Below are 26334 nucleotides of genomic sequence, written 5' to 3'. Positions count from 1 at the left end.
GTTTATCTAGTCTTTATTTTTTTCCATTATATGCACATTAATGTTTGCTGATAGACTCGGAACTCGTTCTATGTGAAAGCTTTAACACTTAATTTTTCATAGCTTCTTGATTCTTGGATTATTCTGTTGGGGTTGATTGTATGTATAATGTTGCCTAAATTCTTAAATAAAGAAGGAAGTTAAAAAGTAGCTATTTGAGAAGTCCCACATTGTTTAGTGTAGTGAAACAAGGGGGAGACTAAGGCTATATATTGGACTTAAGTTCTTTGTTTTTAGATACACTAGTCAAAAAGCACTTTAAGCTTATATTTGATTTTCTTTATTCTCTTATGCTCTTGTATTAGAGTGTTGTGAGATTTAGTTTAAATATTTGCTTTGTAAGAATGTGGATGTACTAGGGAATTGGGTTGAGAGTAGAGAAGTCTATGTGTTGTAAAATTTTCACATAGTAATAATTCTCTGATTATTTTTTTAAACAACGGTCGTGGTTTTTCTCCGATTTTGGAGTTTCCACGTTATATTCTTGTGTTATTGGTTGTGTTTTGTTTGTTTATTTTTTCATCAGCTGTGTTATTTCCCAACAGTGGTATCAGAGCTTCAGCTCGATGAGATATCACAATTCTTAGTATTCTCTGTGGTTGCAGCATTGTCTGATCTTCCTCATAAGAAAAGAATTGTGATATTGTGAAGGTGTTGAAGAAGGGTGGTACTGTGAAAGTGTTGTTTAGGGAGGTTCTGGCTAAGGAAAGACTTGGTATTTAAGCGTGTCTGTTGTGACTCACCTCTCTTTCCTGGGAACCTACCTGGTGCACGGTTTGCAGTCTGCGTGCAACTACTATGTCTTATTCAAGTGCTATGAAGTTTGACATAGAGAAGTTTGATGGAAGAATCAACTTTGGCCTGTGGAAAGTACAATTCAAGGATGTGATGATATAATCAGGATTACACAAGGCGCTAAAAGAAAACACTTCCAACATGGAGGCTGACAAGTGGGAGGAACTAGATTTGAGAGCTGCAAGTGCAATTCGTTTGTGTTTAGAAAAGAATGTTCTCGTGAATGTGCAGAATTTGTCATCAGCCAAGGAACTCTAGGAAAGGCTCGAAGGATTATATCAGGAAAAGGACATCTCAAATTGTTTTTTTGCTAAAGGCACAATTCCACACTTTGTGCATGGATGAGGGTACAAAAATCTCTGATCATCTTAGTACTTTGAATAATATTGTTTCTGATCTTGAATCTATTAAAGTTGAGATTGACGATGAAGATAAAGCTTTAAGGCTTATTTTGTCCCTTCCACCTTCTTATATTCATCTCAAACCTGTTTTGATGTATGGGAAAGAAAATTTGAGCTTTGAAGAAGTTGCAACTAAAATTATTTTTGAAGAAAGGAGGATGAAAAGTGATGAAAGTAATTCATCAAACTCGGTGTTGGTAACTAGAAGTGGGGCTAATGGGAAGAAGATCCATGCAAATAATATGGTGTGCTGGAAGTGTAGAAAGTTTGGGCATTTAAAGAGAAATTGTCCAGGTGGAGCAGTATCTGAAAAAGACTTTGAGGCAAGTGCTAGCAATGTCTCCCTTATTTTGGGAGATGATGGGGATCCTTTTTAGAAGATAAGGTATGTCCTTATGGTATTTCCGCTATACCATACAAAAGGACCAATCATTGCTAGCGGATTCAGAACAACGCACGTGTATTAGTTGGCATTGATGCAAGGTGTATGGTGAGATCTGTCGATGGTTGAAGAACTTCCTAAAAGCCAACATGGGAGTTGCACCATAATGTTTCAGCAAGGTTTCGACGTGAAGAAAAATTCTTGGGATGATAGTTTCAAGGGTAATGTACTCTTTATGGTGGAGTATGATAATTTGATTTGTCGGTATAGACAATGAGAATTATGATTGTCGGTGTAGATAATGAAGATTGAAGACCATTACAATCAAGGTGGAGATTGTTGGGGTTGATTGTATGTCTAATGTTGCCTAAATTCTTAAATAAAGAAGGAAGTTAAAAAGTAGCTATTTGAGAAGTCTCACATTGCTTAGTATAGTGAAGCAAGGGGGAGACTAAGGCTATATATTGGACTTAAGTTCTTTGTTTTTAGATACACTAGTCAAAAAACACTTTAAGCTTATATTTGATTTTCTTTATTCTCTTATGCTCTTGTATTAGAGTGTTGTGAGATTTAGTTTAAATATTTGCTTTGTAAGAGTGTGGGTGTACTAGGGGATTGGGTTGAGAGTAGAGAAGTCTATGTGTTGTAAAATTTTCACATAGTAATAATTCTCTGGTTGTTTTTTTAGACAACGGTCGTGGTTTTTCTCCGGTTTTGGAGTTTCCACGTTATATTCTTGTGTTATTGATTGTGTTTTGTTTGTTAATTTTTTTCTTCAGTTGTGTTATTTCCCAACATATTCTTAAGTGTCTTCTTGGTGCTTCATTGTATTATGCACATTTAGGTTACATTTTTTGTCACACACTTTTCGCATTATTGTACCTTCTTCCAAGTCAATCACGTATCTTCTTGTCTCTAAAACTGGTCTTCCAACTACTAGAAAGACAAACTTGTCTATCTCATATGGGCGCTTAATTGAATGATCCACAAACTTTAGCGTCATTATGGTGACTTGAATTCTTCCATTTCCAAGCTTTTTGTCATTATGGTGACTTGAATTCTTCTATTGCCAAGCTTTTTGTAGAGAGAGTCTAGCACCAGACTTACACTAGCTCCCAAGTAAATCAAAGTCATCTTGAAAGTTTTGTCCCAAATAATACATGGAATGGTAACTAATTTACTATCTTTGCGTTTGATAGGAATTTTAAAACCTTGTAAGATAAAAATACATGTATAGGTGAAAATCACTAGCTCATTATCCACGATTTTCTTCTTGGAAATTATACCTTTCATAAACTTGGCGTAGATTGGCATTTTCTATAATTCCTTAGAGAAAGGATTAATGTTGATCTCTAGATTTTTTATCATTTCAAGAAATTTCTCAAAAAAATATTGCTTTGATATTTCTTCTTCAACTTTTAGGGATAAGGTAGTCTTATGACTAGTTTAGTTCGATTCTTATTTTGTTATTAAGTTGGCTCTTCTAGACTCTTAACCTCTTTTCTTGCTTCTTTATTCTCATTAACTTTCAAATGTACTTATACCAATGGCTTTCCATTTGTTGTCTTTTCCTATTCATTTTCAAAAATCTTTTGGCTTCTTGTCATTATAACATTGACATTCTTATGTTCTTTGGGGTTGTGCTAGGAAAAATATTTTGACCTTGTTGTTGAGATATTTGTCCCACTTAGATCTCAAGAATTTTTTAGGTGTTGACATGTTTTTTCTATCATTTGATGATTATACTTGAAACTGAGCATTTTGAGCTTCCAACCTTTTTATCTTTATTTCCCAATTTGCTTTCCTTGGCTATTGGTTCTGATGAGCTGGTTGTTGATTTTGTTGTTATTTTTTCCAGTAAGGTTTTGAGCTTCCAACTTTTTCATCTTTTATTGTTGAAACCCTAATTCTATATTCTTGGTAGAATTCCTTCCTATCAGGTTTCTCCTATTGGTGTTGTTTTAAAGGTCCACCTTGTTGGTATTTCCATGAGAAATTTGAATGATTTCTCCATCAAGGATTGTAAGTTTTTGAATAAGGGATATTATGTACATCGTTGTTTGATAGTTAATAAATTTCACTGACTCCGCCTAATTTTCTTTGATGAGATGTCCTTCATAATACATGGAGAAATGAGGACCTATTAACAAATCACATTACACATTGTTAATTTGATGGACTTGCTCTACCTGAGCATTTCCTAAGTCTATTGCTTTCAATCTTCTTTCAACTTCAGGTGCAACCTGGTCTTCTAACTAAAAGATGTTGGTTTCTAATATCAAATTAATCACTCTTCCTTTATAAGTATTATATATTTTATGCAGCTTTAAATTTTTATTTATAACGATGAATTTTATGATCTTTATGATACCAGGGACTGTTATAAAATTAATTGACCCACCATCAGATGTATCTATCAATTAATTGGTCCTTAATTAAAGGTCATTGAAAAACATTTGCATTAGTTTTGTTTGATCCAAATTATGAGTAAGGAATGCAAATATAATACTTTTCATCGTTTGTAAGCTTCACCTAGTGAGTATTTAGTGAAATAAGCATTCTGCATATATTATAATAAACTCATAGGAACATATCACCACGGTTGAAAGATAAAACTATAGTAAAATATTGTGTGATTTGTAATGCCCGGATATTTGATTATTCACTTAATTTAGACGTTTGGAGTGTTTATGGAATTTTTCGCGTTTTGGGACAATTTAGTCGGTATTAGTTTGGGATAGCGGATCGACAATTAATCGAGATTTTTAATATTTTTAGTATTAGAAATATTATTAGAGTGTCGGGTATTATTTTGGGAATTTTCTGAATAAATAAAATTAGACCGTAAAATAAGAGTTAACGAGTAAATCGAAAGTTTTAATAAAATAAAATTAATTGGGTTGAATGTTGTGTTGCCCGTGTGAATTAATTTGGCCCAAAGTAGAATTAGTGAGGTAATATCTTAGGTTTAGAAACTGTCAGTAAGGGCATAACTTTAGAAGAGGAAGCAGTTAGCAGAGAATTGGGAGAAACCAGTGCACGTGAAATTTGCCGAGCAGAGGAATTTTTGGGGATTTTTTGATCGGGACGATTTAGATAAACCTTCGATCCAAAGGTAAGGGTGGGGTTCTTGCTCTATAAATAGGGACATGATGGATTGTATGTGGGTTTGGGGAATTTATTATCTCTATGTTTCGATTGATGTTTATCTGCTATGTATGAATAATTTGTATGATTTATGTGTTGTTACTGTGTTGAATTTTTCTGAAAATTCTAATTGAAAATTTGTGATATGCGATTGCTTTGAGGTTGATGTTTCTGTGACTATTAGAATGCATTGGTGTTCATGATGGATGATAATTTTTGTGCTGGAAATAGTTTATGTGATGTTGGTGAATCTCACTAACATTTAAATCTGAGACCAGAACGAAAAAAATAAGACTGAAAAGAGGAAAAAATAACTGGGACGAACATCCCTGGATGTTGTTGTAACCCAATTTAAGGCAAGGGGCGGGCGGTTCTACGGCAGGGGCGGCGGCCCTTATGGGATATGGCATATTGGAAGTGAAACGAGGGTCTCACCTTTAAGGTGGGCGTCTCAGTGGAAAAGGTAGTACACTACCTTGTTTGTTTTCCTAATAGCCTTAGGTATTTAAATAAAAATAAAAATAAATAATAGATTAAAAAAAAATAAGTGTTATATATTTAGAAGTATATATATATATATATATATATATATATATATATATATATATATATATATATATATATATATATATAAAGAAGTAATTAAGTGGCAGACTTTACACCTAATCCAATTAAGCCATTAAGATGTGAGTAGTGACTTAACTAATCCATCAGTAATGGGATAATGAGAACCATTAGATATGTAGTTGGTACAAGTGATGATAGAAACAATAACAATAATTCTGCAGCAGAACATAAGTAGTGTTGATAGTAGGTTTCCTTATACCTGCAGACTAATACTTAGCAGAGTGTTTTTCTAACAGTAGCAGAGCAAATATTTATTAGTAGTAGTGCTTTAAAAATATCAATTAGCGGAGCGATTTTTTTTAGAAGTATCTGGACTGGTTTATATGGCATACCGTGATGGGAAATATAATAGATAACAAATCGGGACTAAATTAACCGAGTAGTATAATTTAGGCGAGTCCGGAATTGATTCGGTATCCGTAAATTTGCGACATTTTGGCGATGTTGTGACGTGATGCATATATTGAAATATTGTGAATTTTGTGATGTTGCAGGAAATTAAAGTGACGATATATTTTGGCGATGTAGGCGAATGCCTTATGCGACGTTGTTTTGTGATTGATTGTGGTTGTTGCATGTCATAGTGTCTCATGAACTGCATGTTGTAGCGACGGCCTGGATTGGCAAAACAGCGACGAAGGCTTATGCCTGTTTTTTTATGCCTCTATTATCTGGCAATTGGCGATGGGGGCTGAAGCCCTGGGTACCACATGCATGATGCATTAGTCGTGTCTCATTCATTTGCTTCTTGCGACGTTGTGCGTGATTATGTGATTTTGATTTTTGAATTGTTTGTGATTGAAATTGAGACGTGAGATATATATTATGACTTGAATCGTAATATACTTTTTATCATGACTTTATTTATATTGTTTGATATATCACCCTTTGTTTGTTTTCGCCGTTGCCTTTATACTGGTAACGTGCAGGTGATGCTAGTGAGTGAAGGATTAGCTGTCGCGAGTTGTGTCGGTTGTCGCTCTGATACGTAGCATTCGGGGGGATAAAACGATTGTTTTTATTATTGTTTTAATTGCTGAATTTTATTTAGTTTTAATTTAAATTGTAACTTAAAGTTACCGTGCAAAGATGCTACGACTTAATTCGAATATTTGTGAAGTTTTATAAATTCCGCTGTGAAGTAATTTATTTGATGAAGTGTTTTTGAGGATTAAATTAATGTTATATATGTTCGCTTTTGTTTAAGTGCTATGTATCTACGTGGAGGCATAATTGTCGTCTGTGAATTAAATGACGAATGTGACATCCTATTTCTTCGTATGAAAATTTTAAAATACTCTGATTTTCTTTACAATTATCGGGTAGATTTGGGGTGTTACATGATTAGTCTTTCACTATGTTGGAAAGAACAATTATGGTGAAAAGTAAAAAAAAATGATGTCCTAGGAATCGGACCTCTAACCTCTAGTTTTTACTACGTTTATCATAAGAAATTATGGTGATAAGTGAAACGCTACTTTGTTTTTACCATGGGTTCTTGTTTGTGGTGGTAAATAGCATATTTACTACCACATTGTTCTTTATCACAGTCGTTCACTTGTGGTAATATCCTTCATCCAACTGTAGTTAAATGTAATTTTCGTAGCAGTGAATCCTTTAGAGCCGATTGGACTCATAAGAAGGAAGACGCACTAAGATTATTATCTCACCCCATTGAAAAGACGAAGAAGAACCACTTTAGTAACATAGAGCAACAACCTCTTCCAAATAGTTTTGCATGTTTTAATCATAGTGTTTTACTGAGATAAATATTCATGTCATTGTTGGGCATTTGACATGTCTAGTAGCTTATCTGATTAATGATATAATATTCTAGTTCTATGTATATATTTCTTTAGATATTGTTTAGGTTTATTTTTTTCTAAATTATGCTTTATGTTTGTTGGTTACTTTAGTTTAGACTCCTTCACATTAATCTCTTTTTGAATTTGTTAAAGGGGAAGAAGTTGTAATGAGTCTAGTATATTAATTTATGATGTTTTGTGAAATTATGGTATGGTGCATTATTTCGGGGGGGGGGGGGGGGGACATGAAGGAAATCCTTTATCACATTTTGCTTAATGCTCAAGTCAACTCAAGAATGCAAGTTTTGCAAGTTGCCAAGCATAAAAAAATGGGAGAGTGGAGTTATTATGCTCTTATAGAGTTTTGATTTTGTTGTTCGTCTTGTTTATTATTATTTACTTACCATTTTAGTCATTGAGTCTTCTCTCAATTAAATTATTGTGCATCTCTTATAATTAAAATTTTTTTTGCTAAATCATTTTTCAAAAACTTGGGTCAAGAAACACACGAATGCATAATTTCTATCATTCTAGCTTTTGATTCAATAATAAACTTCATTTTCTTTAAAAAAATTCAAATGTAAGAACTGTGATTCAAATTAAAGTTATGCATGATTTGAATCATGACATAATTGTGAAATTCAAAATTTTTCTCTACCAAAATGATTCAAATCACTAGTTTTCTTGACATGAATCAATAATGATTTTGATCCGAATCACTCATATGACTTATTCAATTCAAATTTGAAATAATTTTTGAATTTTGGTTTTGTTAAGATGATTCGAATCATATGATTTCTTGACTCGAATTAACTGTGCACATTTGAGTATTTAAGTTCTTGATTCAAATCATTCATCCAATTACTCAAGTAATCATCTTTATTTTTTACTTGAATCATTCAGGTCTTTTTACTCATTTTTAGTGCTTAATCTTTAGAATATATAAATTAAATTATTTCTCTCTACCAAAAAAACGAATCATAACTTTGAAAGATTTTCAAAAAACATAAAACCGACTTTCAAGCAACACTTTTCACAATATTCGATTGTATTTAAATTCATCAATCTTTAGTAAGATTATTATGTTTGGGTTGATTTTAAACTTAGTGAAGGTTGCTATAAACGAAGTTGGGAGTTTATGTTCCTTTAGATAGACCAAGAGCTCGAACAAGGTACCAATATCGTCGGGAAACAGAGGCTTGGAACAAATTTTGGATTTGAGTAGGTGGACATTCAAGACTAAGTGAAGGTCTTGCAAAATTAAGTTTTGTGAGTTGTATACAATAGAAGAAGGAAAAAGATGGAAGATGTTTATATATATATATATATATATATATATATATATATATATATATATATATATATATATATATATATATATATATATATATATATATATATATATATATATATATATATATATATATATATATATATATATAGGGAGCGTATCCGGTGAGAACTGATATCTTTGTGAGAAACGAGAACTATTAATATTAATCGTTAGATTTAATTAACGCTTGAGATTGTGATAAATAAAATAAATTGTGATGTATATGATTATTTCTAAATATGTATAGCACTTGGTTAACATTAAATATTGCTGACTATCTTAGATTAAAATAGAAAGTATTTTATTTTTCCTTTATAGGTCCTTATCCTATGATCTTTTTCAAGAATTTTTTCTATATGACCTACCCTATAATTGCAATCAATTTTTATGGCTCCCTCCGAGACTTACCCTTATTTCCGCCATCTTCTATTCAGTAAATTGTATTTTTTTAAAATATAATCACAATAATAGAAATTTATATAATAGTAGCAATTTTTTCTTATTAATATATAATAATATAGATAGCTTTAATTAATATATTAGTTGTTATTTATTAATATAAAAATAATATATGTTTAAATATTAATTATAAATAAATAATTTTATAACAAATCTAATTTATAAAATATTTATAAAAACATATACAAAAATCTAAAAAAACCTATTATTAATATTAAAACAAAAATAAATATTTTGTTATCGTTAATAAAATTCTATTTGTTGCATCCAATAAATAATTAATATATATTTTTCCTTCTTATTATAAAATTATATAATAATATTAATAAATAAATAGTTATATTAATTTCTATTAATTGAATACAACAGTATATTATATATAACTATTTAAATTAGTAGCAAATTATTATAATATTGTACCATGATATAATATAATATAATTATTCATTCATCAATATTGTAAATATAATTTTATATTAAGAAGAAAAAAATATTAATTATTTGTTTTGATACAGAAGCATATAAATTATCTTAATCATAAAAAAACATTTGTTTTTGTTTTAAGATTACAAATAACATGGTTTTTTTGTTTATTTTTAATATGTATTTTATAATAATTAAATCACTTATAAAAAGTTTTATTTATAATTAATATTTAAATATGTATTATCGTTATAAAAACGGGTAGTCATAAAAAAAAATTATGGTATAGTTTTAATAGGAGCCAGAAAAACTATTGTAGTTTTTATGTATAACGAAAAAAAAAAATTAGGGTAGTTTTTATAGGGCGCCCTAAAAACTGGTTGAAATTAGAATTGATAGTAGTCAGAGGTTTTCTTTTGCGTGTTCAAAATTATAGAAAAAGATTCTTGAAAAAAATAATGGAATAAGGGTCCTAAAAAGGTAAAATAAAATACTTTCTATTTTGATCCAAGATAGTCAGCAATATTTAATATTAACCAAGTGCTATACATATTTAGAAATAATCATATACATCACAATTTATTTTATTTATTACAATCTCAAGCGATAATTAAATCTAACGATTGATATTAATAGTTCTCGTTTCTCATAAAAGATATCAGTTCTCACCGGATACGCTCCCTATATATATATATATATATATATATATATATATATATATATATATATATATATATATATATATATATATATATATATATATATATATATATATATATATATATATATATATATATATATATATATATATATAGCATATCATATGAGAATGCCTTTTTTATATGAGAATGAGAGAATGAATCTGAACCGTTGGATTTTAAAATAAATGGTGGAGATTATGTGTGAATCTTTCTTTATCTCTCTTCAATCTTTTATTTTAATGATGGAGGAGAGAGAAAAAAATATTCACATATAATCTCTACCATTTATTTTAAAATCCAATGGTTCATATTCATTCTCACATTCTCATATAAAAAAGACATTATCATATGATATGCCATATATATATATATATATATATATATATATATATATATATATATATATATATATATATATTAAAAAGACTCGCAACATATTTGTCATATAACATCATTTTTTCCACATAAAATCATTTTTGTCACATCACTCATAATCCTATGTGGCATATTCTAAAATGTATCTTCATTTTTCAAAAGTCAAAATTACATAGAGATTTTACTTTAGGTCACGAGTTCGAATCCTAAAAAATACCAAAAAATATATTAACATAATAACTTCTTACATATTGTCATAAAACTTAAAAAATAATATTTTTATTATTCTTACAATTAATTTTTAATTATAAAATTAAAAATTATACTAACCTAATAAACTACTTACATATTTTCATTAAACTTATAAAACAATATTAATATTTGTTGGAATTAGACTCTCAAACCTTTGAGTAATTCCTTATCGTTAAAGATGACAATGAAGAAAAATAAGAACAAAAGTAGGATTAGGGTTTGCGGAAATTAAAAGAGAAGAAGAAAGTATTTTCTGCAGAGTTTCTCTCTGCCCACAAACTGTGGAAATTCTGTTATTCACTTGCAACTGCAACTTCTGTGAATACAGGTTAAAGACTTGATTACAAATAATGAGGGTTACTCCCTATTTATAGTTTTAGGTTAGCTTTGTCCCTAAACCAAAGCCCAAAACTATAAAAGCCCAAAATACCTATTTTGGAACTAAATCAAATCTAATCTATTTTAAATCTAAATCAAATCTATCTATATTTAAAACAAACTTATGTGTAACAAACTGTTACACACTTCGACACACCTTGTGTTCGAGCAACAACCTGTTTCGACACAAGGAATTACAAATTAACACACCACCTAATTCATTGTGTCTAAGCTATCTATATTCATCATAGCTCTTAGTCTTCTGAATATTTCAACCAGCACTCCCTTCGTCATGATATATGCAATCTGATTCTTAGTTCTGCAGTGTTCCAAATTCATCTTCCCTTTAGCTACCTGCTCTCGAAGATAGTGGAACCTCATTTCGATGTGCTTGCTTAGACCATGTGCTTTCGGGTTCTTCACCAGATTGATAGCTGACATGCTGTCGATCTTCATGGTAATTGCTCCATGAGCTTTACCTGTTATCTCTTCGACCAAGTTCACCATCCATGTTGCTTGACATGCACAAAGGGAAGCAGCTATGTACTCTGCTTCGCACGATGATAATGCCACTACTGGTTCCTTTCTCGAACTCCAAGCAACTGGTGCACCACCTAGCATAAACACATAACCAGCTGTGAATTTTCGATCCTCAGCATCACTACACCAACTCGAGTCGGTGTAACCCACTAATTTGCATTCTTTTCCCTCATCAGCTGCAGGAAATAGAATGCCATAGTTGAGAGTTCCTTTCAGATACCTCAGTATCCTCTTCGCCGCTGCTAGGTGTGATACCTTTGGCTTCTGTATAAATCTGCTTATCATACCTACACTGTATGCTAAGTCAGGCCTTGTGTGACAAAGGTATCTCAATGACCCAATAAGTCTTCTGTATTGAGTTGGGTCGACATCCTCTTCATCTGGGTTCTTCGACAGTTGCAATCTTGTTTCAGCAGGTGTCGAAGTCGAATTGCATTCTTCCATCTCAAATCTCTTGAGAATTTCACTTGCATATCTTCTTTGATGCACCATCAAGCCTCTACTACTCTTGTAGAATTAAATGCCAAGGAAGTATGACATTTTGCCCAAATTCGACATTTCAAATTCCTTGCTAAGATCACCTTTGAAACCTTCGATCTCTTTCTTGCAGCTACCTGTTATTAACAAGTCATCGACATATAGACATAATATAAGCAATTCACTCTTGCTTCTTCTTACATATACCCCATGTTCAGTTGTGCACTTCACAAATTCTTTCTCCCTTAGGAAGCTGTCGATCTTCTTATTCCAAGCTCGTGGAGCTTGCTTTAGTCCATACAGGGCTTTATGCAGCCTGTATACTTTTCTCTCTTCGCCATGTTTCACAAACCCAACTGGTTGTGAAACATAGACTTCTTCGTCCAATGGTCCATTAAGGAATGCACATTTAACGTCCATCTGACACATGTGCCAATTGTTCATGTTCGCCAGGCCAACAACCAACCTGATTATTTCGATCCTAGCAACAGGTGCAAAAACCTCATCGAAGTCAATTCCTTCCTTCTGAAGAAATCCTTTCATCACAAGCCTTGCCTTGTGTCGAGTCACTTCACCTTTGGGATTACACTTCACCTTGTATACCCACTTCACATCAATTGCCTTCTTGCCATGAGGCAATTCGACAAGTGACCAAGTATTGTTGTCTTCGATGGACTTCAATTCTTCACTCATAGCTTTCACCCACTTCGAATCCTTCAATGCCTCAGTTGTATTGACAGGTTCGACATCTACATAGAAAGCATAATGTACCAGCTCACCTTCATCATTGACTACATCATCTGATGTAATCACACATTCTTGCAACCTTGCAGGCATGTGTTTTATTCTCTGAGGTCTGCCTGGGCCTGCATCACCTCTGACTTCTTCTTGTCGAACTTCTTCTCTTTCGAATTTTGTAGCTGGTTCGTCATAAAGAATTCTCACTGAATCCTTCTTGACATTTTCAGTCCAATCCCATTCTTTAAGCTCATCTATGATCACGTCCCTGTTGTTCACTCTTGCTTCTTCTTACATATACCCCATGTTCAGTTGTGCACTTCACAAATTCTTTCTCCCTTAGGAAGCTGTTGATCTTCTTATTCCAAGCTCGTGGAGCTTGCTTCAGTCCATACAGGGCTTTATGCAGCCTATATACTTTTCTCTCTTTGCCATGTTTCACAAACCCAACTGGTTGTGCAACATAGACTTCTTCGTCCAATGGTCCATTCAGGAATGCACATTTAACGTCCATCTGATACATGTGTAGTTTGAGAGTCTAATTCCAACATTTGGTATCAGAGCCTTTGGTTCAGAAAAAAAAGGGACCGACTAAAACTTGAAGTTGAAAGTCAACGGATACATTTGTTGAAGAGAATCAACGGATACATGTAGTTGAAGTCAACAGATACAAGTGTATGTGGAAGAGAGAACTTCCACATGAGGGGGAGCATTGTGTAAGACTCACACTTGAGGGGGAGTGTTGAGAATCAAGTGTGAGTGTGGATAATAGTCCCACATTGGAAATGTGTGTGGTGACTTGAGCATATATAAGTGGGAGAACCCACTAACCTATCACCTTAAGGTTTTAGGTGGAGAAGTGGTGTGTCTCCCACAAAGGTGTGTTGCTCAAAGAAATGTCCCGAAAATTAACAATGCTCCTGACTCGACCCTCCCCCGATGTTGCGCTAACAATGGTATCATGGGCCTTTGGTTCGGAAAAAAAAAGGGACCGACTAAAACTTGTAGTTGAAAGTCAACGGATACATGTAGTTGAAGAAAATCAATGGATACATGTAGTTGAAGTCAACGGATACAAGTGTATGTGGAAGAGAAGCTTCCACATGAGGGGGAGCATTGTGTAAGACTCGCACTTGAGGGAGAGTGTTGAGAATCAAGTGTGAGTGTGGATAATAGTCCCACATTGGAAATGTGTGTGGTGACTTGAGCATATATAAGTGGGAGAACCCACTCACCTATCACCTTAAGGTTTTAGGTGGAGAAGTGGTGAGTCTTACACAATGCTCCCCCTCATGTGGAAGCTTCTCTTCCACATACACTTGTATCCGTTGACTTCAACTACATGTATCCGTTGATTCTCTTTAACTACATGTATCCGTTGACTTTCAACTACAAGTTTTAGTCGGTCCCTTTTTTTTTCGAACCAAAGGCTCTGATACCAGATGTTGGAATTAGACTCTCAAACCTTTGAGTAATTCCTTATCGTTAAAGATGACAATGAAGAAAAATAAGAACAAAAGTAGGATTGGGGTTTGCGGAAATTAAAAGAGAAGAAGAAAGTATTTTCTGCAGAGTTTCTCTCTGCCCACAAACTGTGGAAATTCTGTTATTCACTTGCAACTGCAACTTCTGTGAATACAGGTTAAAGACTTGATTACAAATAATGAGGGTTACTCCCTATTTATAGTTTTAGGTTAGCTTTCTCCTTAAACCAAAGCCCAAAACTATAAAAGCCCAAAATACCTATTTTGGAACTAAATCAAATCTAATCTATTTTAAATCTAAATCAAATCTATCTAGATTTAAAACAAACTTATGTGTAACAAACTGTTACACATTTCGACACACCTTGTGTTCGAGCAACAACCTGCTTCGACACAAGGAATTACAAATTAACAATATTTTTCTTTAAATTAGTTTTTAATTAATAAAATTAAAATAAAAGAAATTTTACCTATATCTTCCTTATAATATATCTAAAATAATTTTAACTTCTTTTATTTTTTTCAAAATAAATAAATTGTATATTTCTCTTTCATCATACCATTTACAACAAAACAAAAAATACTCCTAAGACAAGTCAATTGTTAGTTTTAACATTTCATTAAAATCACTTTGTAATAACTTAAATACAATATAACACATATATCATTTTCTTATATATTAAAAACATGTTCGAGATTCAATTCATTACAACATTTTATTCTTATTATAAAAAAAATATTTTGAAAGATATGAAATTAAAACTCATTTTGAACTAAAGATTGTAATACAACAATCACTCCAACTAAATTACGTAGTTAACTGACTTTATTTCCTAAAATCCACTACTTCTCAAAAGACAAAACCACACATTGAGTTTCTATTTGAGGTCATAAGATCCAATCTTAACGTATATAAAAGTATATTATTTCAAATATCATTTTTTAACATTAAAATAATAAATGAGTTAATGGTAGTGCAGTGATAGTGTAAAATAATTTTACACTGTCATCCAATAAACCAACATGATTGTGCCATGTCATATAAATTCATTTAATTTATTTTAGTGATTTGGCTTCATGGAGGTTGGCTATTGATTGTTTGTGTAAAATTGTTTTACACTGACCGTACACCACCTCTTTTCTCATAATAAATTTATTATTTAATCGCCATATATATTTATGTAAAACAATTATACTTTTTGAGAGATAATTTAATTTTACACCAATAAAATTATATTCAGAAAATCATTTTAATTATTTCAATTACATAAAAATATGAAAAATAAATTAAACACATCCGCGCGACACGGGTCATATTCTAGTGTGTTTTAATTTTAACATTATTTGATTGCTTGTTTGTATTCAAAACACATAAAAAAAATTAAATATTGGAAGACTGCAATTTTTCAATGGTTTACCATTGTAAAATGGATTATGCGTAAAATAAAGACCAACGTGATAAACCACAATATCTATTTCTAACTTGTAATATTAAATTGATTGCTTAATAAATTTGATATAGACATCTCGTATAAATTGAATTTATATTGATTGTCTAGAATTTTCATTTGGTTCATAACTCATTGTATCGTCTAAATATAATGTAACTTGTCCTTTTTGTAATAACTTTGATTTTTATATATATATATATATATATATATATATATATATATATATATATATATATATATATATATATATATATATATATATATTCTATTAGCCGTAATTTTGTCAATAATTATCACTAATCATTTATTACAGAGAGAAAAAAAATTAAATAAATTATTTAAAAGTTAAGATTATAAGAAGAAAAAAAACCATTATTTAAAAAGTAACAACTATTACTATTTATCTTAATATGAATAAAAGGTGAAAAAATGACACGACCGAAGAGTGTCTCACACAACAGTATCAGCTAATCTAATAACACACCTATCAAAACTTGATGTACCAATTTCAACTCTGATGGATTCAAGTATACCAATACCAACTTGTGGTTATGTTGGTGAACAAAACATGAATCACAATTCTACTTTATCAATATAATACATCAATGTATCAAGAACTCATGTAAGAAACAAAGTTTACAGGTTTATGCATGATATGATTTAAAAAATTCATTTAGAACTTCTTATAAGAATAAGTAATGAGTACTTAACATGTAACAGGTTTATGCATGATATGATTTAAAAAATTCATTTAGAAATAGTACTGATATTCAATTTCAAAAAGTAATTAACATGTAACCTTTGTATTGATAAATGCTAAATGGCTATGTATTGAAACAATAATCATTTATGATTGTAAGCATACTGTGAGATCAAATGCCAAAGAAATATCATATTATGTATTATGAAAATTTAATCATTTATATCAATTAATATATGAAGTATATCAATTAAGCATTAACCAATTAAGTAATATATGAAGTAAGTATATATGAAAATGGCTCTGTATTATATCAGTTAAATTTTTTTTAATAAAAAAAACCTGGTTACATCTTTTCTTTACAAGTGTACATGTCTGTTAGTTAAAGCACACTCATTTGCACATACATAATACAAAATGAGCTTTCTATAAACAAACTGGAATCATGACTGCGGTTTTTTATGACAGACTAACAGAATGATGTTTGCGTATACGCAAACCCGTTAGTTCCAAAATCATAAATAGTTTCTCTGTAAGTCTAGTGAAAAATGGTCACAGACTAAATTGGTTTTTCATTTTCATTTCTTATAGTCTGACACATTCTTTGGCAGCAGTGTCAAGAAACTTAATAGGTAATCCAGCTGAAATTCTGTTGTGAGCTTCACATGACAGGCATTTTTCTATGTCAGCTTGCCAATTAACAACGTCCAACTTGAAGTATGGATAAGAGGGGTTGTGGTTGCCGTTAATTCGCGGTGGTTTAGGACTACACCTGATTGAGCAGGTATTCAAAATATGGCGAAGAATTGACACGCTCAGAGTTCGGACGTGTGCACTTGGATGACAAAGGCACCTAATGGTAGCTGCTAGACGACACTTTAAAAGGTTTGAATGGCCATCTGCCACAACCATTCTTGGCTCTCCAAACTCAAGCACCGGCTGAATTGCTCTAGCTGTTTGCTTCCAAAAGACCCTAAATAAAAATCAATTAATCAAATAAAAGCATATCAATGCAGGTCTTTCTTAGGCAACCAGCTTTTCAAACCTCCATCTGATTCACCTTTTCATCACCGACCAAAAATATAATGTAGAAGTGATTTCATCTTCAGAGGCTTCCACAATCTCAAGCATCTCAACCAAAAATTTATTTTTTGAAGAATTATATCTGCAACAGATTGGATCCTCATATTTGATCTTCATCATTTCGTATACCGACTGCAATCACGTTTTTGAAAAAGTTAATCGCAAAAACAGACTATATGGGGAGTAAAATGTTTTGCTTAATCGCTGATAACACGTATTAAGAAAATCAACCTTGATGTATCTTATGTATTGAAAAACCAAAAAAAGAGTTGTCATACCTCGGAGAATTTGCTGTCAGAGGAAGAAACTATAGATACAGACACTGGGTGTAATGTCCGCAATAATTCATACAAAATATCCAGAACACATGTTGATCATTTAATAATCTGATAACTCAGATCATGCAAAGGAGGGAGTTTGACGTTGCTCAAATCTTCATGAATAATAATATTCTGGAATAAGCTGAGACAAGTAAGAAAAATAAATAATTATTTGGTAAATGGAAATTCATAAAGTCGACTTAAGTATTGGGTAAATGTTAAAAATTAGAAGAACAATACCTTCTTAGAATGCATAATCAATTTAAATCCTTCGGGACTGAACTTCGATATAAAATGTCTCGTCATATTCCACAGTTTGTTACCAATTCCGAGTCCAATCTCTCTATGTACAGATTTAGATACCAAAGAAAATTTAGCATCTGTGAGGCGGAAAGGGTGAAAGTCAATATAAATAATCAAGAATTTCAAACCTGTGCACTGTATGAAGAAAAAATGTTTTTTAAAGTTTGATTTTAACTTATCAGAAACATATAGACAACCAAAACCTGTTACATGAAGCCCTTACCGAAAATAGTGCGAGCAAGACTATCGTTCTCCATGTATTCATATACGAGCAGCAATAACATCATTGACTGAGCATAAAAATGCATCACATCAGGCTACAGAAAATTCAAAATGAAGTTAGTTTTGTATTGTGGTCCCTAGATTAAAAGATAATGATAATGTCTGAGAAGCTCACTCACTTCCTGCTAGATCCACAAAATTCTTTTCAAAGAAACTAACTCTTGTTCATTTCATCTACAAACAACACATAACAGCAACATAACCGCAACACAGATCTGCAATACAGAGCATTTAAGATTTTCACCAGCTTCGTTACCGGGAAAACACAAGACAAATACACCATTACATGTTTACACGAAAATAGGCATGACAAACAAAACCAAACACACAACAACAATAACATCATACTACTATTGTATTACATGTATTTTGTTCAATTACTTAGTATATTTACTATGTCCTTTGACCCAAATACTTGTGAACTAAAATTTTAATTGAAATGTGTTACTAGTAAATTCAGCAAATAGCAAAAAAAAAACAATTTTAGATTAATTTTATGACTTTCCTCATAGTATTTGTACTCCACACACGAGAAAAAAAGAAGAAAAAAAAAAGAGAGTGGAGACATGTATGTACTAGAGTCAGAATCTGTTCACAAAAGTTTAAGATATTGTCTCCAAAATAAGTATTTATAGTTAAACACATACCTCAAACCCAACGCAAAATGCTTTTTCTAGAGTGAAAACCCCCATACAAGATAAACCATCCAAACCAAACCCTCTTTTCTCCAAACATATCTCAGAATAAATTATATTTTATTTCTTGGAAACTGCAAGGTTAATCTTAGTAGCAGCACCCAAACCAAAGCTGAAAATAGTATATTTTCTGTATTCATTCACTCATTCTCACTGCATCAAAAACCAAAACACAACAACTTAGAGAAAACAAAACCAAACCAAACAAGAACAACTTGAAGATGATAACATTAATAGATTTCTACCATGTTATGACAGCAATGGTTCCACTTTATGTAGCCATGATCTTAGCTTATGGTTCAGTAAAATGGTGGAAAATCTTCTCTCCTGATCAATGTTCAGGAATCAACCGTTTCGTTGCTTTGTTTGCAGTTCCTTTACTTTCCTTCCATTTCATTGCTTCCAACAATCCATACAAAATGAACCTACGGTTCCTCGCCGCAGACACACTCCAGAAAATCATAGTCATAACCGCTCTAATCATTTGGGCTAATGTTAGCAAAAGAGGTTGTTTAGAATGGACAATAACACTGTTTTCCATTTCAACTCTTCCGAACACTTTGGTTATGGGAATACCTCTCTTGAAAGGGATGTATGGTGAATTCTCAGGGAGTTTGATGGTGCAAATTGTGGTTCTTCAGTGTATAATTTGGTACACTTTGATGCTGTTCATGTTTGAGTATAGAGGAGCGAGAATGCTTATTTCTGAACAGTTTCCGGATACTGCTGGCACCATTGTTTCCATTCATGTGGATTCTGATGTGATGTCGTTGGATGGAAGACAGTGTTTGGAAACAGAAGCTGAAGTTAAAGAAGATGGGAAGCTTCATGTTACAGTGAGAAAATCAAATGCTTCAAGATCGGATATATATTCAAGAAGATCTCATAATTCTCATGCAAATACAACACCTCGTGCTTCAAATCTGACAAATGCGGAGATATACTCTTTGCAATCTTCTAGGAATCCAACTCCAAGAGGGTCAAGTTTCAACCACACAGATTTCTATTCAATGATGGGTCGTAATTCGAACTTTGGTTCTTCAGATTTGAAGGGAACAACACCGAGAAGTTCTAACTATGATCTTCCAACAACGGGGAATAATTATCCTGCACCGAACCCTGGAATGTTCTCTCCCAAGAATGTTGCTGCTAAGAAGGCTAATAATAGTAGTAATAGTAATGGTCAAGTTGCTGTGAAAACTGATGATCTTCATATGTTTGTTTGGAGTTCAAGTGGCTCTCCGGTTTCTGATGTGTTCGGTTCTCATCTTGAATATGGAGGAACAGGAACTGGAACTGGAAATGGAGTTCAAGTTCATCATGATCAGAAACAAGTCAAGTTGAATCTCTCTCCCAGAAAAGGTTTCTGAATTTTTTTTTTCTTCTATTAGTTTAATGACATAAACCTGCATCTCTCTAATCAAATGTCTATGCAGCTATGGTTAAGTCGCGGTCGAATTAAGACTTTTACAGTTTCAGCCGGTATATGTGATGCTGATTGTGATCGTCGCAGTGTGAATTAGTCATAATTTTTACTTTAACATATAAAATAGTAATAACGGTATCTATATCGACATCCGCTGATTACCGTTCTGTCGAGGCCGTTGATTTTGCGAAGCATTTTTTAAAACGCAGTGTGCAGATACCAATGGATCTGAATTAACAAGCCTGTTTTTGTTGGTTTGTTTGTGTGTTTGACTAATATTAATTGATATGATTATTGATATTATTGTTGTTGTTGTTGTAATTAGGGGAGGGTGAAGAGGTGTACATAGATGAATCTAGGAATGAGGAAAGTGGAAAGGGGAACCCTAAAGTTATGCCACCAGCAAGTGTAATGACAAGGCTAATATTGATAATGGTTTGGAGAAAACTTATCAGAAATCCAAACACATATTCGAGCATTATAGGCTTAATTTGGTCACTTGTTTCATTCAGGTACTACTCTATTACATTTTCCACCATCTTTTTACAATAATTTTTATGAATTAGTAATAATTTTTGGTGTTTTTCATTGCAATATTGCAGGTGGAATATTGAAATGCCTGCCATCATAGCAAACTCTATTTCTATATTATCAGATGCAGGACTTGGCATGGCCATGTTCAGTCTTGGTTAGTACATACATACATACACATAGATACATGCATGCATAGCATCTTCATTGTTAGTATTAAATTGAATATTTTATGGTAACAAAAAGTAGAGCTTCACACTTGTTCTGACCTTTCTTTACTTGAAAGAGGGGACAGAAAATCTTTTATGATTCCATTTTCGCTTTGAATATTATAAATGGAATACTTTTTTGTTTGATAAAGAAAGCAAGTGTTTCATTATAGTGTATCAGGCACAAAAGCAAAACAGTGTTGTAATAATAATAATAATATTATATGTCTGTTGCTTTATGAATCTTTTTAGGAAAACTTTTGATATGTTTATGTTGTGGTGGGTTGGTGGGGATGATGATGAAAGATGTTTCTTACACAAGACAAAGAGTACTAGTAGTAGAGCATGCTTGTCTCCTTTATGTTGGTTATGGTTATGACTTATGATGATGATTTTGACATGAATAATTATAGGTTTGTTTATGGCTTTGCAACCAAGGATCATAGCATGTGGTAATTCTGTAGCAACTTTTTCGATGGCCGTTAGATTCCTTACCGGTCCAGCTGTCATGGCAGCTGCTTCCATTGCTGTTGGTCTTCGAGGAACCCTCTTGCATGTTGCCATTGTTCAGGTATAATATTAGACTTACATAGGTCCTAGTTAACCACTATTTAACTATGATAAATGCGTAGAGAAATTTTATTTTGCCACGATTTATTATAGTTAAACAGTCTTTGTATATTTGTCACAGTTAAATCAATTAATGTGGTAAAATTTTGGACCTTGTATCGGAGTCTATTTTGTACACCTTTATTATCATGGTTATATGTAAATACAGCTGTCTTTGAAGGTGTGCAACTGCCGCTCATGGTCTAAAATTTGACACGTTTAAACCATGGCTAAAAAAGACCTTATATTAACCCTAAACAAGACTTCTAAAAACTTAAGATGGTCTCACCTTACATTTGAATAGTTGACAACTTGGTTCACTTTATGTTTGTCAAAAAAATACAGGCAGCTCTTCCACAAGGAATTGTCCCATTTGTTTTTGCCAAGGAATACAATGTACATCCAGATATTCTCAGCACAGGGTATGTATATTTTGTTCAATTTATAGAAACCTTCTATTCACACCCCAACTTTTTTTTCTCTATCAATTGAATAGGTTTCTTCATTGAATGCTAATGAATTGAGATGGTTGAATTAAATGCAGGGTAATTTTTGGGATGTTGATTGCATTGCCCATAACGTTGGTTTATTACATCTTGTTGGGGCTATGAATGGATATCAAAATGAAGATTACATTTGGCATTCATGCAAGGAATTGCTTAATTGAGGCTTCTAGCTTAGACCAAGAGAAAGAAAAAACATCACCATTATTACTATTTAAGAATAATAGGAACCAACCAATTAGTTTTAGTTTTCTTCTTTAAATAAATTGTTCTTGTTTAGTGAAAAATGTATAATCATGCTAGTACCTAGTGGAGTAGTTGATTTTATAAAAAAGCTATGGTTATTATCTTGTTAGATTTCAAACTTAAAATGTTCTCATATTGCAATTTGCACACCAAGTCAAACTTAGTATTTGTTTATTTGTGAAAATATTTTTCTTTTAAATATATATTCGTTTTAAATTTGTTGATAAAAAATGATAAATTTTTAAGTAAATAATTGCGATAAAAAATATGAAATGCATTATGGATGATTTTTAAAAATTATAAAAACATATATTTTTAAATACTTTTATTGTTTTAAAAAAATAAAAATTATTGCTCGTTTGAATAATTTGTCATCTCATTATCAATAATTCAAAGTAACATAAATTTGAAAAAATAAAAATAGAAAATAGTTTTACAAACTAAACAGACTGAACTTCCACTCTATCCATCTAGGATATTTTGATCTTATATATTTTTTTAAATAATAATTAATTAGGTTGATTTTAATAATAAAATAAATTTAATTTGTTAAGATATCTCTATTAATAGTAATAGCATGATATTAACTATTAAGTATGTTGAGGTACAATTAAATTAAATTAAAATTTATAAAATGAATATATATATATATATATATATATATATATATATATATATATATATATATATATATATATATATATATATATATATATATATATATATATATATATATATTCTTTTGGGAATAAAGTTCGTATTCGTAAAATAACTGAATTGAAATAAATATATGGAGTTACCAGCAAGTTAACCATAAACTTAAAAATATTTATCTGCATGACATTACTCATAATAAATTATTAGTAATGATTTTTACTAGTATAAGTATATATATTTAATTTATTTAAGATTTATTATTTTTATTATTATTTAATTAGGTTTTTTCGAATAAAATTTAAATATTTAATAGGGATGGCAAACAGACCTAAATCCGCGGGGCCCTTTTCAACTATCATCTTATCAGTTAGGGTTTAACCACAACCCTTCATGAGATCGACAAGATTCTACACCTTCGACACATAGCCCGCACTCATCTTCTCTCATCTGCAACAATTCATATTGTCATCACAAAGTCTGTAATTTAACGACTTTGACTTTCTCACCTTCTTCATATAGTACTTGACAAGAATATCTCACGCCTTCTTCTCCGATTCAACATGACAGATCTTGTTGAAATTCTCTGAATCTGCTGTCAATTTAATGCAATACGTAGTCTTGCAATCTTTCTTCTTCATCTTCTTGTGTGTAATTTTATGCATGCCAGTTGCATTTCATGAAAATTGATCAAGGAATTTATTTGCTTGCTCCGTCGGTTCCAATTTTTCCTGTCAAGAATTAAAAGAGAATTTGGAATGCCATTAGTACCATTCACCTTTGCAGCTACTGATTAACAATCCAATATCCTAGAAACACGGTCATCGACGTGTGATTCTTGAAAATGCAATCAAGCACCTAACCGGAGCTCTAGATACCAATTTGTTAGTGCGTGAGGCATTTTTGTGAGGAGAGAAAGAATGAGAGAGAAGTATTAAAAAATAGGATTTATTATTGAATGATAAAAACTGAATTATATGATGTCTAGTTATATACAACTAACTAACTTGTATATTAGGTAACAAATCCTAAACCCTAACTAACTTGGGCTTGGACTATAGAAGTTGGATTATATCACAACAAAATAATGGTCCAAAAAAGGAACGTGGCGAATTTTTAGGAAGATTCGTAACTCTACTTTCAATCGATTTTACATCATGATGTTTTTGCAATATTTTCACCATATTTGAAAGTTTTTGTTTCCATAATATTATATAAATTGCAAATAAAAATTAAAATCAATGAAGTTATGTTCCATATGGTAAGAGGCCTGTCAATATTTGACAAAAGAATTATTTTAAAAATAAAAATTAAATTCAAAGTGAACCAACGCATGATTAAAAAAAGGGATAATTGACATTTACCCCCTGCCATATAGGCGAGGTTCGGATTACCCCCTATTAAAATTTTTTTTGGATAACTCCCTTGAAATATGAAAAGTTCTATGATTTACCCCCCTAGAACCCCCCTGTAAACTTGTTTTTTTGATTTATCCCCCTGGATTTTTACTGTTTTTTACACGCTTAGGGGGTACCCTAAAAATACAGGGGGGTAATCCAAAAAAAAAAAATAATTAATAGGGGGTATTCCGAACCTCGCCTATATGGCAGGGGGTAAATGTCAATTATCCCTAAAAAAATGACTATTAAAAGGTTGAGAATCGCTTTAACCCATTGAACATGTGCATTTGTTGCGAAATATTGTTCCAAAACGTGTTTATCTAGTCTTTCCTTTTTTCCATTGTGCACATTAATGTTCCTTTAACAATTGATTTTCTATAGCTTCTTGGATTATGGTATCAAGGATACATGTGTTGCAACATGCTTCAGTGTCTTCTTGGTGATTCATTGTATTGTGCACATTTAGGTTAAATTTTTTGTCATACACTTTTAGCATTAGTGTACCTCCTTCCAAGTCAATCACGCACCTTCTTGTCTCTAAAACTAGCCTTCCAACTACTAGAAAGACAAACTTGTCTATCTTCACGAGAACATCTTTTACTATCCCATATGGTCGCTTAATTGAATGATCTATAAACTTTAGCATCATTAAGGTGTCTTAAACTGTTCCAATGCTAAGCTTTTGGTATAGAGAGTCTAGCACCAGACCTACACTAGCTCCCAAGTAAATCAAAGTCTTCTTGAAAGTTTTGTCCCCAATAGTATATGGAATGGTAACTAATCTACCATCTTTGCATTTGATAGGAATTTTCAAACTTTGTAAGATAAAAATACATGTATAGGTGAAAATCACTAGCTTATTATCCACGATTTTCTTCTAGGAAATTATAACTTTCATAAACTTGGCATAGATTGGCATTTTCTCTAATTCTTTAGAGAAAAGAATGTTGATCTCTAGCTTTTTGATCATTTCAAGAAATTGCTCAAAAAAATTCTTGTTTTGATCTTTCTTCTTCAACCTTATGGGATAAGGTAGTCTTATCACTAGTTTAGTTCGATTCTTATTTTGTTATTAAATTGACTCTTCTAGACTCTTAACCTCTTTTCTTGCTTCTTTATTCGCATTCACTTTCATATGTACTTATACCAATGGCTTTCCATTTGTTGTCTTCTCCTATTCATTTTCAATAATCATTTAACTTCTTGTCATTACAATACTGATATTCTTATGTTCTTTGGGGTTGGTAATTGTTGTCCTAGGAAAAATATATTGACCTTGTTGTGAGAGTTATTGAGATAATTTTTCCCGCCTAGATCTCAAGATTTTAGATGGTAATGCGTTTTTTTTATCATTTATTGATTATGCTTGAAACTGAGCATTTTGAGCTTCCAATTTTTTTTATCTTTATTTCCCAATCTGCTTTCCTTGGCTATTGGGTTTGATGAGCTGGTTGTTTATTTTGTTGTTATTTTTACTAGTAAGGTTTCTTTTACTAGTGTTGTTTTAAAGGTCCACCTTGTTGGTCTTTCTATAAGAAATTTGGATGATTTCTCCATCATGGATTG

General features: G+C 31.7%; 1 protein-coding gene and 1 long non-coding RNA gene across 2 annotated transcripts; one reads left to right on the top strand and one right to left on the bottom strand.

Annotated features, from left to right (window-relative positions):
• Nucleotides 1-16858: 16858 nt before the first annotated feature.
• Nucleotides 16859-18825, bottom strand: LOC131608214 (uncharacterized). The gene is made up of 3 exons (XR_009285534.1): nt 18615-18825; nt 18151-18530; nt 16859-18052 (listed from the first exon to the last, which is right to left on the bottom strand). It is a non-coding gene; the product is annotated as an uncharacterized LOC131608214 (long non-coding RNA).
• Nucleotides 18826-19154: 329 nt separating this feature from the next.
• LOC131603953 (probable auxin efflux carrier component 1c) lies at nt 19155-22862 on the top strand. Its single transcript, XM_058876432.1, has 6 exons — nt 19155-20552; nt 20942-21128; nt 21219-21304; nt 21770-21927; nt 22311-22387; nt 22510-22862. The coding sequence occupies exons 1-6, from the start codon at nt 19412-19414 to the stop codon at nt 22574-22576; spliced, it is 1716 nt and encodes a 571-aa protein (XP_058732415.1). The 5' UTR covers nt 19155-19411; the 3' UTR covers nt 22577-22862.
• The last annotated feature ends 3472 nt before the right edge of the window (nt 22863-26334 follow it).

This window comes from Vicia villosa, linkage group LG5 (genome assembly GCF_029867415.1).
Source record: "Vicia villosa cultivar HV-30 ecotype Madison, WI linkage group LG5, Vvil1.0, whole genome shotgun sequence".
Taxonomy (NCBI): domain Eukaryota; kingdom Viridiplantae; phylum Streptophyta; class Magnoliopsida; order Fabales; family Fabaceae; genus Vicia; species Vicia villosa.
This window is presented reverse-complemented; position numbering and strand designations above follow the sequence as displayed.